Here is a 14250-nt window from a genome sequence, read left to right on the forward strand (position 1 = left end):
CTTCGGAACGAGACGTCAAGACGGGTGAGTGCATCCAAGCACAAAAATCTGAGGCAAAACAGAGATCCAAAAATTAGTCAAAAAACGAAGAGCAAAAACTCACAAGCTGGTTTCCGAGAGTAGGGACAGAGGCCACGTCGTACCACGACTGGTTAAGGCTCTGGCGTCTTCCATCTGTCAGCGCTCTGCTTAAGAAGCCAGAGGAAGCCGCCTGCAACGAGCTGCAGGTGTGGGCCACGCCTCCTCAGCCAACCAGACACACCTGAGGAATAGAGTTAGAGTAGAGCAGCACACAGAGAATCCTGACAGTCTCTGAGTTTTTTTTTTTGGATAATGTCCTTTCATCCTAGAATAAAGGTTTTGGTTCTTGACTGGGTAATGAAATAAAGATGGGTTCTTAGTTTTTAAGGTGAATCAGTTTAAACTCCCTTGTGGAGTCACGCAGTAGGTCCAAGCAGGGGACAAAGAGGGTGTCTTTTTTAAAGGAATACAGAACTTTAAGGAAGATGGTCCGGAACCTGCGAGATAAACTTATCTCTCTAAAAAATAAACAGACTCAGAAGACCCTCTTGCTGGAGCTACTGCAATCCTTTTCTCAACTGGTGTCCTCATCCCCTTCACCCCCCTAGGGCCAAAACCAAAATTTCCAGGGCGGGCGGGCGAAACGAGACCCTCCGTTTCTGTACAGCCCCGTACAGCCCCAATGCCCAGGTATGCGCGGCGGCGTTCCGAAGCTCGCCGCGGCCGGGCCGGCCCCCTTAAAAATTGGCGGGCGGGCCGGGCAGGTGCAGAGCGGATCCCCGCCCGCCACGCCGCCGCCGCCGTCCCGCCGCCGCGCACGGCGGCCGTGCGGCGGCCCCCCAAAGAAGGCCCTTCTCCGCTCGCAGCGCGGGCTCCATCCACAGTGTGGCGCCCGGGGGTAGGGTCGCGAACCGTACGCAGGCGGAGGGGGGGGGGGCCGTACAGCCCCGCATTGGCCGAGCCCGCGCGTCCGTCGAAGTGGCGCGATTTTGGGAGGGGCCAGGCGGCCGAAACGTGGACCGGCCGTACAGGACCCACAGATTCCCTTTGCTGCTGGTGTCGGGCCTTCGGCGCCACCAACCTGTCGGAGCGGGGATGGCGCCAGCGTGGCAGGGGGCGGGAAGGGAAAAACGGGAAAGGTTCACGCATTGGCCGAGCCCGCACGTCCGTCAAAGTGGCGCATTTTTGGGAGGGCCAAGCGTCCGAAATGTGGACCGGCCGTACAGGACCCATAGATTCCCTTTGCCGCTGCCGTCGGGCCAGAACTAAAAAAAAATACGCCACTTATTTTAATATAATGTTAAAATTATTATTTAACCCGTTTGCAAATATAGATTCCAGACCCCTAATGTGAAATAAAAAATTAATTTCCCACTTCCAGGCTGGGGGGGTCTTAGTCACAGACCTCTCCCCAGGAAGAGGGCCTCTTGCTGGGTAAGAGTGCTGGAACGATGACCCCCCTGCTGGAGCTCTGACATGCATAAGGCAACATCTCTAAATGTTTGGTAGGACAGGTTACAGTTTGTAACAGTGGTAGCCACATGCTGAACTTCATAAGACAATGTTATATTCATTAAAAATAACCTACCGCGATATGTACACTTTAGATGTACGTACGCTACTGCGTTATGTACACTTTATATGTACGTACGCTAATGCGTTATGTACACTTTATATATACGTACGCTACCGCGTTATGTACACTTTATATGTACGTACGCTACCGCGTTATGTACACTTTATATGTACGTACGCTACTGCGTTATGTACACTTTATATGTACGTACGCTACTGCGTTATGTACACTTTATATGTACGTACGCTAATGCGTTATGTACACTTTATATATACGTACGCTACCGCGTTATGTACACTTTATATGTACGTACGCTACCGCGTTATGTACACTTTATATGTACGTACGCTACTGCGTTATGTACACTTTATATGTACGTACGCTAATGCGTTATGAACACTTTATATGTACGTACGCTACCGCGTTATGTACACTTTATATGTACGTACGCTACCGCGTTATGTACATTTAGGACCTAAAAAAAACGCCACTTTTTAAAAGATAATGTTCAAATTATTATTAAATCTGTTTGCAAATATAGCTTCCAGACCCTTAATGTGAAATAAAAAAAAAAAAAATTAATCTCCCACTTCCAGGCTGGGGGGGTCTCAGTCACAGACCTCTCCCCAGGAAGAGGGCCTCTTGCTGGGTAAGAGTGCTGGAACGATGACCCCCCTGCTGGAGCTCTGACATGCATCAGGCAACATCTCTAAATGTTTGGTAGGACAGGTTACAGTTTGTAACAGTGGTAGCCACATGTTAAACTTCATAAGACAATGTTATATTTATTAAAAATAACCTACCGCGATATGTACACTTTAGATGTACGGCAGCTACCGCGATATGTACAATGTACATGTACGGCAGCTACCGCGTTATGTACACTTTAGATGTACGGCAGCTACCGCGTTATGTACACTTTAGATGTACGGAAGCTACCGCGTTATGTACACTTTAGATGTACGGAAGCTACCGCGTTATGTACACTTTAGATGTACGCCAGCTACATCTTTTATTTCACATTAAGGGTCTGGAAGCTATATTTGCAAACAGATTTAATAACAATTTGAACATTATCTTTTAAAAAGTGGCGTTTTTTTTAGGTCCTAAATGTACATAACGCGGTAGCGTACGTACATATAAAGTGTACATAACGCGGTAGCGTACGTACATATAAAGTGTACATAACGCAGTAGCGTACGTACATATAAAGTGTACATAACGCAGTAGCGTACGTACATCTAAAGTGTACATAACACGGTAGCTGCCGTACATCTAAAGTGTACACTTTATATGTATGTACGCTACCGCGTTATGTACACTTTATATGTACGTACGCTACTGCGTTATGTACACTTTATATGTACGTACGCTACCGCGTTATGCATATAAAGTGTACACTTTAGATGTACGGCAGCTACCGTGTTATGTACACTTTAGATGTACGTACGCTACCGCGTTATGTACACTTTAGATGTACGTACGCTACTGCGTTATGTACACTTTATATGTACGTACGCTAATGCGTTATGTACACTTTATATGTACGTACGCTACTGCGTTATGTACACTTTATATGTACGTACGCTAATGCGTTATGTACACTTTATATATACGTACGCTACCGCGTTATGTACACTTTATATGTACGTACGCTACCGCGTTATGTACACTTTATATGTACGTACGCTACTGCGTTATGTACACTTTATATGTACGTACGCTAATGCGTTATGAACACTTTATATGTACGTACGCTACCGCGTTATGTACACTTTATATGTACGTACGCTACCGCGTTATGTACATTTAGGACCTAAAAAAAACGCCACTTTTTAAAAGATAATGTTCAAATTATTATTAAATCTGTTTGCAAATATAGCTTCCAGACCCTTAATGTGAAATAAAAAAAAAAAAATTAATCTCCCACTTCCAGGCTGGGGGGGTCTCAGTCACAGACCTCTCCCCAGGAAGAGGGCCTCTTGCTGGGTAAGAGTGCTGGAACGATGACCCCCCTGCTGGAGCTCTGACATGCATCAGGCAACATCTCTAAATGTTTGGTAGGACAGGTTACAGTTTGTAACAGTGGTAGCCACATGTTAAACTTCATAAGACAATGTTATATTTATTAAAAATAACCTACCGCGATATGTACACTTTAGATGTACGGCAGCTACCGCGATATGTACAATGTACATGTACGGCAGCTACCGCGTTATGTACACTTTAGATGTACGGAAGCTACCGCGATATGTACACTTCAGATGTACGGCAGCTACCGCGTTATGTACGCTTTAGATATACGGCAGCTACCGCGTTATGTACGCTTTAGATGTACGGCAGCTACCGCGTTATGTACACTTTATATGTACGTACGCTACCGCGTTATGTACAATTTATATGTACGTACGCTACCGCGTTATGTACACTTTATATGTACGTACTCTACCGCGTTATGTACATTTTATATGTACGTACGCTACCGCGTTATGTACATTTTAGATGTAGGGCAGCTACCGCGTTATGTACGCTTTAGATATACGGCAGCTACCGCGTTATGTACGCTTTAGATGTACGCCAGCTACCGCGTTACGTACACTTTATATGTACGTACGCTACCGCGTTATGTACACTTTATATGTACGTACGCTACTGCGTTATGTACACTTTAGATGTACGGCAGCTACCGCGTTATGTACGCTTTAGATATACGGCAGCTACCGCGTTATGTACGCTTTAGATGTACGGCAGCTACCGCGATATGTACAATGTACATGTACGGCAGCTACCGCGTTATGTACACTTTAGATGTACGGAAGCTACCGCGTTATGTACACTTTAGATGTACGCCAGCTACATCTTTTATTTCACATTAAGGGTCTGGAAGCTATATTTGCAAACAGATTTAATAATAATTTGAACATTATCTTTTAAAAAGTGGCGTTTTTTTTAGGTCCTAAATGTACATAACGCGGTAGCGTACGTACATATAAAGTGTACATAACGCGGTAGCGTACGTACATATAAAGTGTACATAACGCAGTAGCGTACGTACATATAAAGTGTACATAACGCAGTAGCGTACGTACATATAAAGTGTACATAACGCAGTAGCGTACGTACATATAAAGTGTACATAACGCGGTAGCGTACGTATATATAAAGTGTACATAACGCATTAGCGTACGTACCTATAAAGTGTACATAACGCGGTAGCTACCGTACATCTAAAGTGTACATAATGCGGTAGCTTCCGTACATCTAAAGTGTACATAACGCGGTAGCGTACGTACATATAAAGTGTACATAACGCGGTAGCTGCCGTACATCTAAAGTGTACATAACACGGTAGCTGCCGTACATCTAAAGTGTACATAACGCGGTAGCTGCCGTACATCTAAAGTGTACATAACACTTTATATGTACGTACGCTACCGCGTTATGTACATTTAGGACCTAAAAAAAACGCCACTTTTTAAAAGATAATGTTCAAATTATTATTAAATCTGTTTGCAAATATAGCTTCCAGACCCTTAATGTGAAATAAAAAAAAAATTTATCCGCCACTTCCAGGCTGGGGGGGTCTCAGTCACAGACCTCTCCCCAGGAAGAGGGCCTCTTGCTGGGTAAGAGTGCTGGAACGATGACCCCCCTGCTGGAGCTCTGACATGCATCAGGCAACATCTCTAAATGTTTGGTAGGACAGGTTACAGTTTGTAACAGTGGTAGCCACATGTTGAACTTCATAAGACAATGTTATATTTATTAAAAATAACCTACCGCGATATGTACACTTTAGATGTACGGCAGCTACCGCGATATGTACAATGTACATGTACGGCAGCTACCGCGTTATGTACACTTTAGATGTACGGAAGCTACCGCGTTATGTACACTTTAGATGTACGGCAGCTACCGCGTTATGTACACTTTAGATGTACGGCAGCTACCGCGTTATGTACACTTTATATGTACGTACGCTACCGCGTTATGTACACTTTAGATGTACGGAAGCTACCGCGTTATGTACACTTTAGATATACGGCAGCTACCGCGTTATGTACACTTTAGATGTACGGCAGCTACCGCGTTATGTACACTTTAGATGTACGGCAGCTACCGCGTTATGTACACTTTATATGTACGGCAGCTACCGCGTTATGTACACTTTATATGTACGTACGCTACCGCGTTATGTACAATTTATATGTACGTACGCTACTGCGTTATGTACACTTTATATGTACGTACGCTACCGCGTTATGTACAATTTATATGTACGTACGCTACTGCGTTATGTACACTTTATATGTACGTACGCTACCGCGTTATGTACACTTTATATGTACGTACGCTACCGCGTTATGTACATTTAGGACCTAAAAAAAACGCCACTTTTTAAAAGATAATGTTCAAATTATTATTAAATCTGTTTGCAAATATAGCTTCCAGACCCTTAATGTGAAATAAAAAAAAAAAAATTAATCCGCCACTTCCAGGCTGGGGGGGTCTCAGTCACAGACCTCTCCCCAGGAAGAGGGCCTCTTGCTGGGTAAGAGTGCTGGAACGATGACCCCCCTGCTGGAGCTCTGACATGCATCAGGCAACATCTCTAAATGTTTGGTAGGACAGGTTACAGTTTGTAACAGTGGTAGCCACATGTTGAACTTCATAAGACAATGTTATATTTATTAAAAATAACCTACCGCGATATGTACACTTTATATGTACATACGCTACCGCGTTATGTACACTTTATATGTACGTACGCTACCGCGTTATGTACAATTTAGATGTACGTACGCTACCGCGTTATGTACACTTTAGATGTATGTACGCTACCGCGTTATGTACAATTTAGATGTAGGGCAGCTACCGCGTTATGTACACTTTATATGTACGTACGCTACCGCGTTATGTACATTTAGGACCTAAAAAAAACGCCACTTTTTAAAAGATAATGTTCAAATTATTATTAAATCTGTTTGCAAATATAGCTTCCAGACCCCTAATGTGAAATCTAAAAAAAAATTAATCTCCCACTTCCAGGCTGGGGGGGTCTCAGTCAGAGACCTCTCCCCAGGAAGAGTGCCTCTCGCTGGGCTAGAGTGCTTGACTGGACCCCCCTTCTGGAAGTCTGCCTTACCATAGGCATAATTTGAGCTACTCCTGTTAAATTCGTATCCACGCCATGCTGGAGACAGAACTCAAAAAAAATACGCCACTTATTTTAATATAATGTTAAAATTATTATTTAACCCGTTTGCAAATATAGCTTCCAGACCCCTAATGTGAAATAAAAAAAAAAAAATTAATCTCCCACTTCCAGGCTGGGGGGGTCTCAGTCAGAGACCTCTCCCCAGGAAGAGTGCCTCTCACTGGGCTAGAGTGCTTGACTGGACCCCCCTTCTGGAAGTCTGCCTTACCATAGGCATAATTTGAGCTACTCCTGTTAAATTCGTATCCACGCCATGCTGGAGACAGAACTCAAAAAAAATACGCCACTTATTTTAATATAATGTTAAAATTATTATTTAACCCGTTTGCAAATATAGCTTCCAGACCCCTAATGTGAAATAAAAAAAAAAAATTAATCTCCCACTTCCAGGCTGGGGGGGTCTCAGTCAGAGACCTCTCCCCAGGAAGAGTGCCTCTCGCTGGGCTAGAGTGCTTGACTGGACCCCCCCCCCGTCTGGAAGTCTGCCTTACCATAGGCATAATTTGAGCTACTCCTGTTAAATTCGTATCCACGCCATGCTGGAGACAGAACTCAAAAAAAATACGCCACTTATTTTAATATAATGTTAAAATTATTATTTAACCTGTTTGCAAATATAGCTTCCAGACCCCTAATGTGAAATTTAAAAAAAAAATTAATCTCCCACTTCCAGGCAGGGGGGGTCTCAGTCAGAGACCTCTCCCCAGGAAGAGTGCCTCTCGCTGGGCTAGAGTGCTTGACTGGACCCCCCTTCTGGAAGTCTGCCTTACCATAGGCATAATTTGAGCTACTCCTGTTAAATTCGTATCCACGCCATGCTGGAGACAGAACTAAAAAAAAATACGCCACTTATTTTAATATAATGTTAAAATTATTATTTAACCCGTTTGCAAATATAGCTTCCAGACCCCTAATGTGAAATTAAAAAAAAAAAAAAATAATCTCCCACTTCCAGGCTGGGGGGGTCTCTGTCACACACCTCTCCCCAGGAAGAGTGCCTCTCGCTGGGCTAGAGTGCTGGAACGATGACCCCCCCTGCTGGAGCTCATTCCAGTGAGATGCTGACCGATCGTTGCCCCGGGGACAGGTTTTGGCAGCATCTCATCCACAAAACCTGCGCTGTTTTGAGAAAACTGTAGGAAATAAATGAGTGATAAGCTAAGTTAAGCTCTTACCACTACTCACAGACATTTTGACACATATTTAAAAATTCCACCTCCAGGCTTGGGGGGGTCTCAGTCACACACCTCTCCCCAGGAAGAGTGCCTCTCGCTGGGCTAGAGTGCTGGAACGATGACCCCCCCTGCTGGAGCTCATTCCAGTGAGATGCTGACTGGTCGTTGCCCCGGGGACAGGTTTTGGCAGCATCTCATCCACAAAACCTGCGCTGTTTAGAGAAAACTGTAGGAAATAAATGAGTGATAAGCTAAGTTAAGCTCTTACCACTACTCACAGACATTTTGACACATATTTAAAAATTCCACCTCCAGGCTTGGGGGGGTCTCAGTCACACACCTCTCCCCAGGAAGAGTGCATCTCTCTGGGCTAGAGTGCTGGAACGATGACCCCCCCTGCTGGAGCTCTGACATACATCAGGCAACATCTCTAAATGTTTGGTAGAGCAGGTTACAGTTTATATTTATTATATTTATTAAAAATAACCTACCGCGTTATGTACACTTTATATGTACGGCAGCTACTGCGTTATGTACATCTAGAACCGAAAAAAAAAACGCCACTTTTTAAAAGATAATGTTCAAATTATTATTAAATCTGTTTCCAAATATCCCTTCCAGAGTCCTATTAAGAAATTAGAAAAATATTTCAAAGTACAAGATGTTTATTTGCTTTAATGTAAATGAAACTATGATGCTCCTCTGGGTGGAAGGCAATGTTGTTATCCACTCTGCTACACCCCTTAGCCCCTATATATAGGGGGCAGAGAGCCGTTTTGTACTTCCATGTTGCCTGTACAGCCTCCCTCCTTCCGTACATCTTGACCCCTCCTTAACCCACATAATTACATAGGCCACGCTCTCAGCCAATAGCAAAAGCTGTTCCCCTCCCCCGGTAGTTGTGGTCGTGTAGTGCAGTTTCAGACACAACAGTGGAGCTTGATTTCCAATGAGTCAGCCCGTAACCTACCGCGTTATGTACACTTTATTTGTAAGTCCGCTACCGTGTTATGTACATCTAGGATCGGAGAAAAAAAACGCCACTTTTTAAAAGATAATGTTCAAATTATTATTAAATCTGTTTCCAAATTTCCCTTCCAGAGTGCTATTAAGAAATTAAAAAAAAATTCAAAGTCTAAATTGTTTATTTACTTTAATGTTGTAAATGAGGATATGATGGCTGAGGTGAGATTTGAACCCTGCTCCTCTGGGTGGAAGGCAATGTTGTTATCCACTCTGCTACACCCCTTAGCCCCTATATATAGGGGGCAGAGAACCGTTTTGTACTTCCATGTTGCCTGTACAGCCTCCCTCCTTCTGTACACCTTGGCCCTCTGTGTTGTCCTGCTCTAACTCTACTCCTCAGGTGTGCCTAGTTGGCTGAAGGGGTGTGGCCCACACCTGCAGCTCGTTGCAGGCGGCTTCCTCTTGCTTCTTAAGCAGAGCGCTGACAGATGGAAGACGCCAGAGCCTTAAGCAGTGGTGGTACGACGTGGCCTCTGACCCAACTCCTGAAAACCTGCTGGTGAGTTTTTTCATCTTTGAACTTTGACTAATTTTGGATCTCCCTGTTTTTGTCACAGTTTTAGGTGCTTCTGGATCCTGCTGGTTCTTCCCTCACTCTGGTCAATCCATCTGTCACCCACTTCTGCCCAGCTTTATGGTAAGCAGTGCAGCTTGTAGTAGTTCTCCTGGTTCACCTTTCAGAGTCACTTACTCTTCTTCTCTTTGCAGTCTCTCCAGCCGTGACGTTCTGACCCTGCCGAGTTGTCCATAGTCCCGTCCGTTATATCTGCCTGTTTCCTAAATAAACATCTTAAAACTGTTTCTTTGCTTCCCGATCATATCTGCATGTGGGCTCGTCATCTGAAAACCATTACAGTACCAAGTTTGGTACACTTCTTTTTAGGAGGCCCTGATTAAGGCCTCATTAAGGTCAAAAAACAGCTGCTGGCAGACAAAATATAGAGCTACATGGGCTCCAGTGGGCTTGTTTCGATCGTCTCTATTTACTCTTTCGTTTGGTACCAAGTTTGTGAGGCTACGATGCTCCTCTGCTAAACAGTGGCACATAACACTGGTTTCTAGGAGGCCCCATTGAGGCCTCCTAAGCAAGGTGAAAAACCCAGCTGCTGGGAGACAAAGGAAAAAGCTACATGGGCTCAAGTGGGCTTGTTTCGATCGTCTCTATTTACTCTTTCGTTTGGTACCAAGTTTGTGAGGCTACGATGCTGCTTTGCTAAACAGTGGCCCAGAACACTGGTTTCTAGGAGGCCCTATTGAGGCCTCCTAAGCAAGGTGAAAAACACAGCTGCTGGGAGACAAAGGAAAAAGCTACATGGGCTCAAGTGGGCTTGTTTCGATCGTCTCTATGTACTCTTTCGTTTGGTACCAAGTTTGTGAGGCTACGATGCTGCTTTGCTAAACAGTGGCACAGAACACTGGTTTATAGGAGGCCCCAGTGAGCCTCCTAAGCAAGGTGAAAAACCCAGCTGCTGGGAGACAAAGGAAAAAGCTACATGAGCGCAAGTGGGCTTGTTTCGATCGTCTCTATTTACTCTTTCGTTTGGTACCAAGTTTGTGAGGCTGCGATGCTCATTTGCTAAACAGTGGCACAAAACACTGGTTTCTAGGAGGCCCCATTGAGCCTCCTAAGCAAGGTGAAAAAACAAGCTGCTGGGAGACAAAGGAAAAAGCTACATGGGCTCAAGTGGGCTTGTTTCGATCGTCTCCATTGACTCTTTTGTTTGGTACCAAGTTTGTGACCATTTGTTGCTCCTATGCTGAACAGTGGCACAAAACACACTGCTTCTCTGTGTTTTGTGCATCTCTTTTTCATACTTCAAACGGTTGCCATTCTTAGACGCAAGCACCCAGAGGCACAAAAATCACAGACGGCGGTTGAGGGGTGAGCTAGAACTCATATCTAAAGTTTAGTATCACTGCGCATAAATAAACCTTTCTTCCTCAGCTTTTGAGACTCAAATACTGTCTTGAACCCTTAGGAAGTTGGCTGAATTTTTTGGGGCAAACAGCTTTTGTTGTTTTTTTCACAGGAGGCTGATTTTAACATATTTTGTAGGTGACCTTATGAGGAGCAGAACCTGTGATTTTGAACTCCCTGGGTGGTTCCACGTGGACACAGTGGGGGTCAAAAGGTGGAAATTTGCAACCTTTGATGGCACACAGCTCACACACGGTTTGTCTGTTCCAGCTCAAACTCGGCATACAGGAGCCCCTTTGAGGCATCTACGAACGGGTAAGAGCTCATACCTGTATCCCCTTCCTATAGCTACTTCCTTTTAGCAATGAGATAAGAAGATGTGGTTAGTGGCATGTTGTAGAGCACTTCCAGGAAATGAGCATTTATAAGTTTGGTCCAAATCCATGAGCTGCAAAGGCCTCAATTATCAAAAATCAAATATTGCTTGGCTGGTGGCATAGCTCCAGAAACAAAACGGGCCCAGATTTCCACTCTTGGCCATATGCTGCAGTACCTTTTCCCACCACCATTGGTGCTATTGATATTTGGACAGGCCTGTACACCATCCCTCCTTCTGTACACCTTCCATTGTAAAGCAATGGAACCAGTTCTGTACAGCCTCCCTCCTTATGTACGCCTTGGCCCCTAAAAAACACGTATAATTAATTAAGCCACGGTCTCGGCCAATAGCAGAAGCTTCCCCACTTTTCCCTTCCCACCCGTAGTTGGTTCGTGCAGTGCTCTTTCCGACACGTTGGTGGCGCTATGCTGGGTGGGCTAATAAGCCATTGTAAAGCAATGGAACCCGTTCCGGACAGCCTCCCTCCTTCTGTACACCTTCCGTTGTAAAGCAATGGAACCAGTTCTGTACAGCCTCCCTCCTTATGTACGCCTTGGCCCCTAAAAAACACGCATAATTAATTAAGCCACGGTCTCGGCCAATAGCAGAAGCTTCCCCACTTTTCCCTTCCCGCCCGTAGTTGGTTCGTGCAGTGCTCTTTCCGACACGTTGGTGGCGCTATGCTGGGTGGGCTAATAAGCCATTGTAAAGCAATGGAACCCGTTCCGGACAGCCTCCCTCCTTCTGTACACCTTCCATTGTAAAGCAATGGAAATAGTTCTGTACAGCCTCCCTCCTTATGTACACCTTGGCCCCTAAAAAACGCCCCTAATTAAATAAGCCACGGTCTCGGCCAATAGCAGAAGCTTCCCCACCCCTCCGTAGTTGTGTTCGTGCAGTGCACTTTCCGACACGTTGGTGGCGCTATCCTGGGTGGTCTAATCCGTTGTAACGTACAGCTATCCTTCCTTTCGTACGCGCCCCCCCCTCCGACACCCCCCGATACGCTAAATCTAGAAGAGAGCGCCATCACATGGTGCACGGAAGGCGGCACGCCCGTACGAAACGCCGACTTGGACCAAGCAGGCGAAATGCTGGAGCTTTTATTGCGCGCGTACGTACACTACCTCGTAACGAACACATACATACAGATTGTATGTGTAAATCCGTACGTACGGTATTCAAAATCATTGCGGCTGTATGGCCGAAGGCATCGTTTCGTACGATTTTCCCTTGACTCTTCTTATTTCCAAGGATCCTGTATCTAGAGCTGCGTATAGGTTTTATTATTTTTTTTGACTATTTTATTTGTTTTATTTTTCTCTTGTTTTATATTTTATTTCAAATCTCACTCACTTTAGTAAACTATATTGAGGAATTTATTTTCAGCTAGTATTAAATCTCTAAAGTAGGATTAGTGGGTGTCCGTCCTGATGGGTCCTTTCAGATTTATCTGATCAGCTGTACTTATTAATTCTAATTACAAAGACTAGCCTTGGGTCAAATAGGGTCAGGTACAGCAGTTTGGTTTGACAGTCTCCATTAGGTGAATCAGCAAATATTGATACACCAAGTTCCCTTTCACTCATTTAGGTTAGATTTAAAAATGTTTTCGTTTGTATTCTAGAGCTGCAGCTGATAGGGTGAAAATCCCCAGTAGATCCTTATAGTTCTAATTAATCTAACCTTTATTTTAATATTTTCAACCATAGTTTACTTTTCAAATTCTAAAACAGTTAATCATCCATTTTGCAAGTTTTTATTGTAATAGTAATTTTCTATTCAGGTTTTATGTTTTCAGTGTTTCTAATATGTTTCTGAAGCAGGTTTAGGTGAAAAATTAACCATCAAATTTCAGTTCTTTAGGATCTGGAGACCATGGATGACTGAAGTGTTTGTTTCTGTCCATGTAAAGCTCAGAAGCTGCAGACCTGGAGGAACAGCTTAGAAAACACCAACATCTGATCTGAGATGTTTCTCTCTGACGTCAGCAACCAGGAAGCTGCTGGAGGTTCTGATCCAGAGACAAACAGACTCACCTGGTTCAACTCTCAGGTTAATGAAGCTGAGAGGCTCAGTGTTCAGAATGAATCTCCTCCTGCAGCTATTTTCTCTCTGAACGACTCGACACTCATATGTTCCTGTATCAGCAGTCGTCACTTTGTTCAGAACCAAAGACACGTCTCCATTCTTCATGTCCTGCAGATCCACCCGGTTCCTAAAGGATGGAGACTGGACCTCTTGATACACCTTCCCGTTCCTGTACATAACCACATATTGACCTGACTCCAGATCAGTTCTGCTCCACTCTACGTCTCCATCAGGATCGTTCTTAGGAGCTCTACATGGTAGAATGACGTTCTCTCCATGTTCAGCTGTGATGATTCTCCGATCTGCAGGAGAAGTAAACACAGAGCAGAGAAGTTAGAGAGGAGATCTGAACATTCACTATTAGTATATGTCTACTCCTATAAACAGACACTCTAGTTGATTTGAAATACTTATCCCACATTCTTTGGACCATAAGGTGCACCTTATGGTCTCTTAAGGAGAATGTTCGCCCTGAAAGACCAGCCACCATATGGGCCTCATGGGGCTCAAAGACTCACAAGCTGAGTGAAATATGCTTTCTGAGAAACTCATTTCCAGTCACTTCAATGGAGTGACAATTCTAGTTGTCCTATGCAGAGGAGAGAACCTGACTGGCATTGCAGAACTGCAAGCCAAATCTGAGTTGAGTCTGCAGTCTCACTTCTGTTTAATCAAACGCAGAAGTAAAAGAATACGTCTGCCGAACCAGCTTTATTTTTGTAAGTTGCTGGTGAAGATTCTCAGTCATCCAGGTCATTCAAAAAAAGTAAAAAACAAAACAACTGGATTTTTTTCTCAATATAAAAAGTCTGGAGTAATGTGGTGTTGCAAGTTTCATACTACTGC

General features: G+C 44.2%; 1 protein-coding gene across 1 annotated transcript in view; it reads right to left on the minus strand.

Annotated features, from left to right (window-relative positions):
* LOC105923632 overlaps positions 1-14250 on the minus strand; it is an 869484-nt gene that overhangs the window by 752979 nt on the left and 102255 nt on the right. The window contains exon 11 of the mRNA XM_036132247.1: positions 13353-13706. Coding sequence (XP_035988140.1) covers positions 13353-13706 — 354 coding nt within the window. The remainder of the gene's footprint in view (positions 1-13352; positions 13707-14250) is intronic.

The sequence above is a fragment of the Fundulus heteroclitus genome, unplaced genomic scaffold (genome assembly GCF_011125445.2).
Source record: "Fundulus heteroclitus isolate FHET01 unplaced genomic scaffold, MU-UCD_Fhet_4.1 scaffold_49, whole genome shotgun sequence".
In the NCBI taxonomy this organism is placed as follows: Eukaryota; Metazoa; Chordata; class Actinopteri; order Cyprinodontiformes; family Fundulidae; genus Fundulus; species Fundulus heteroclitus.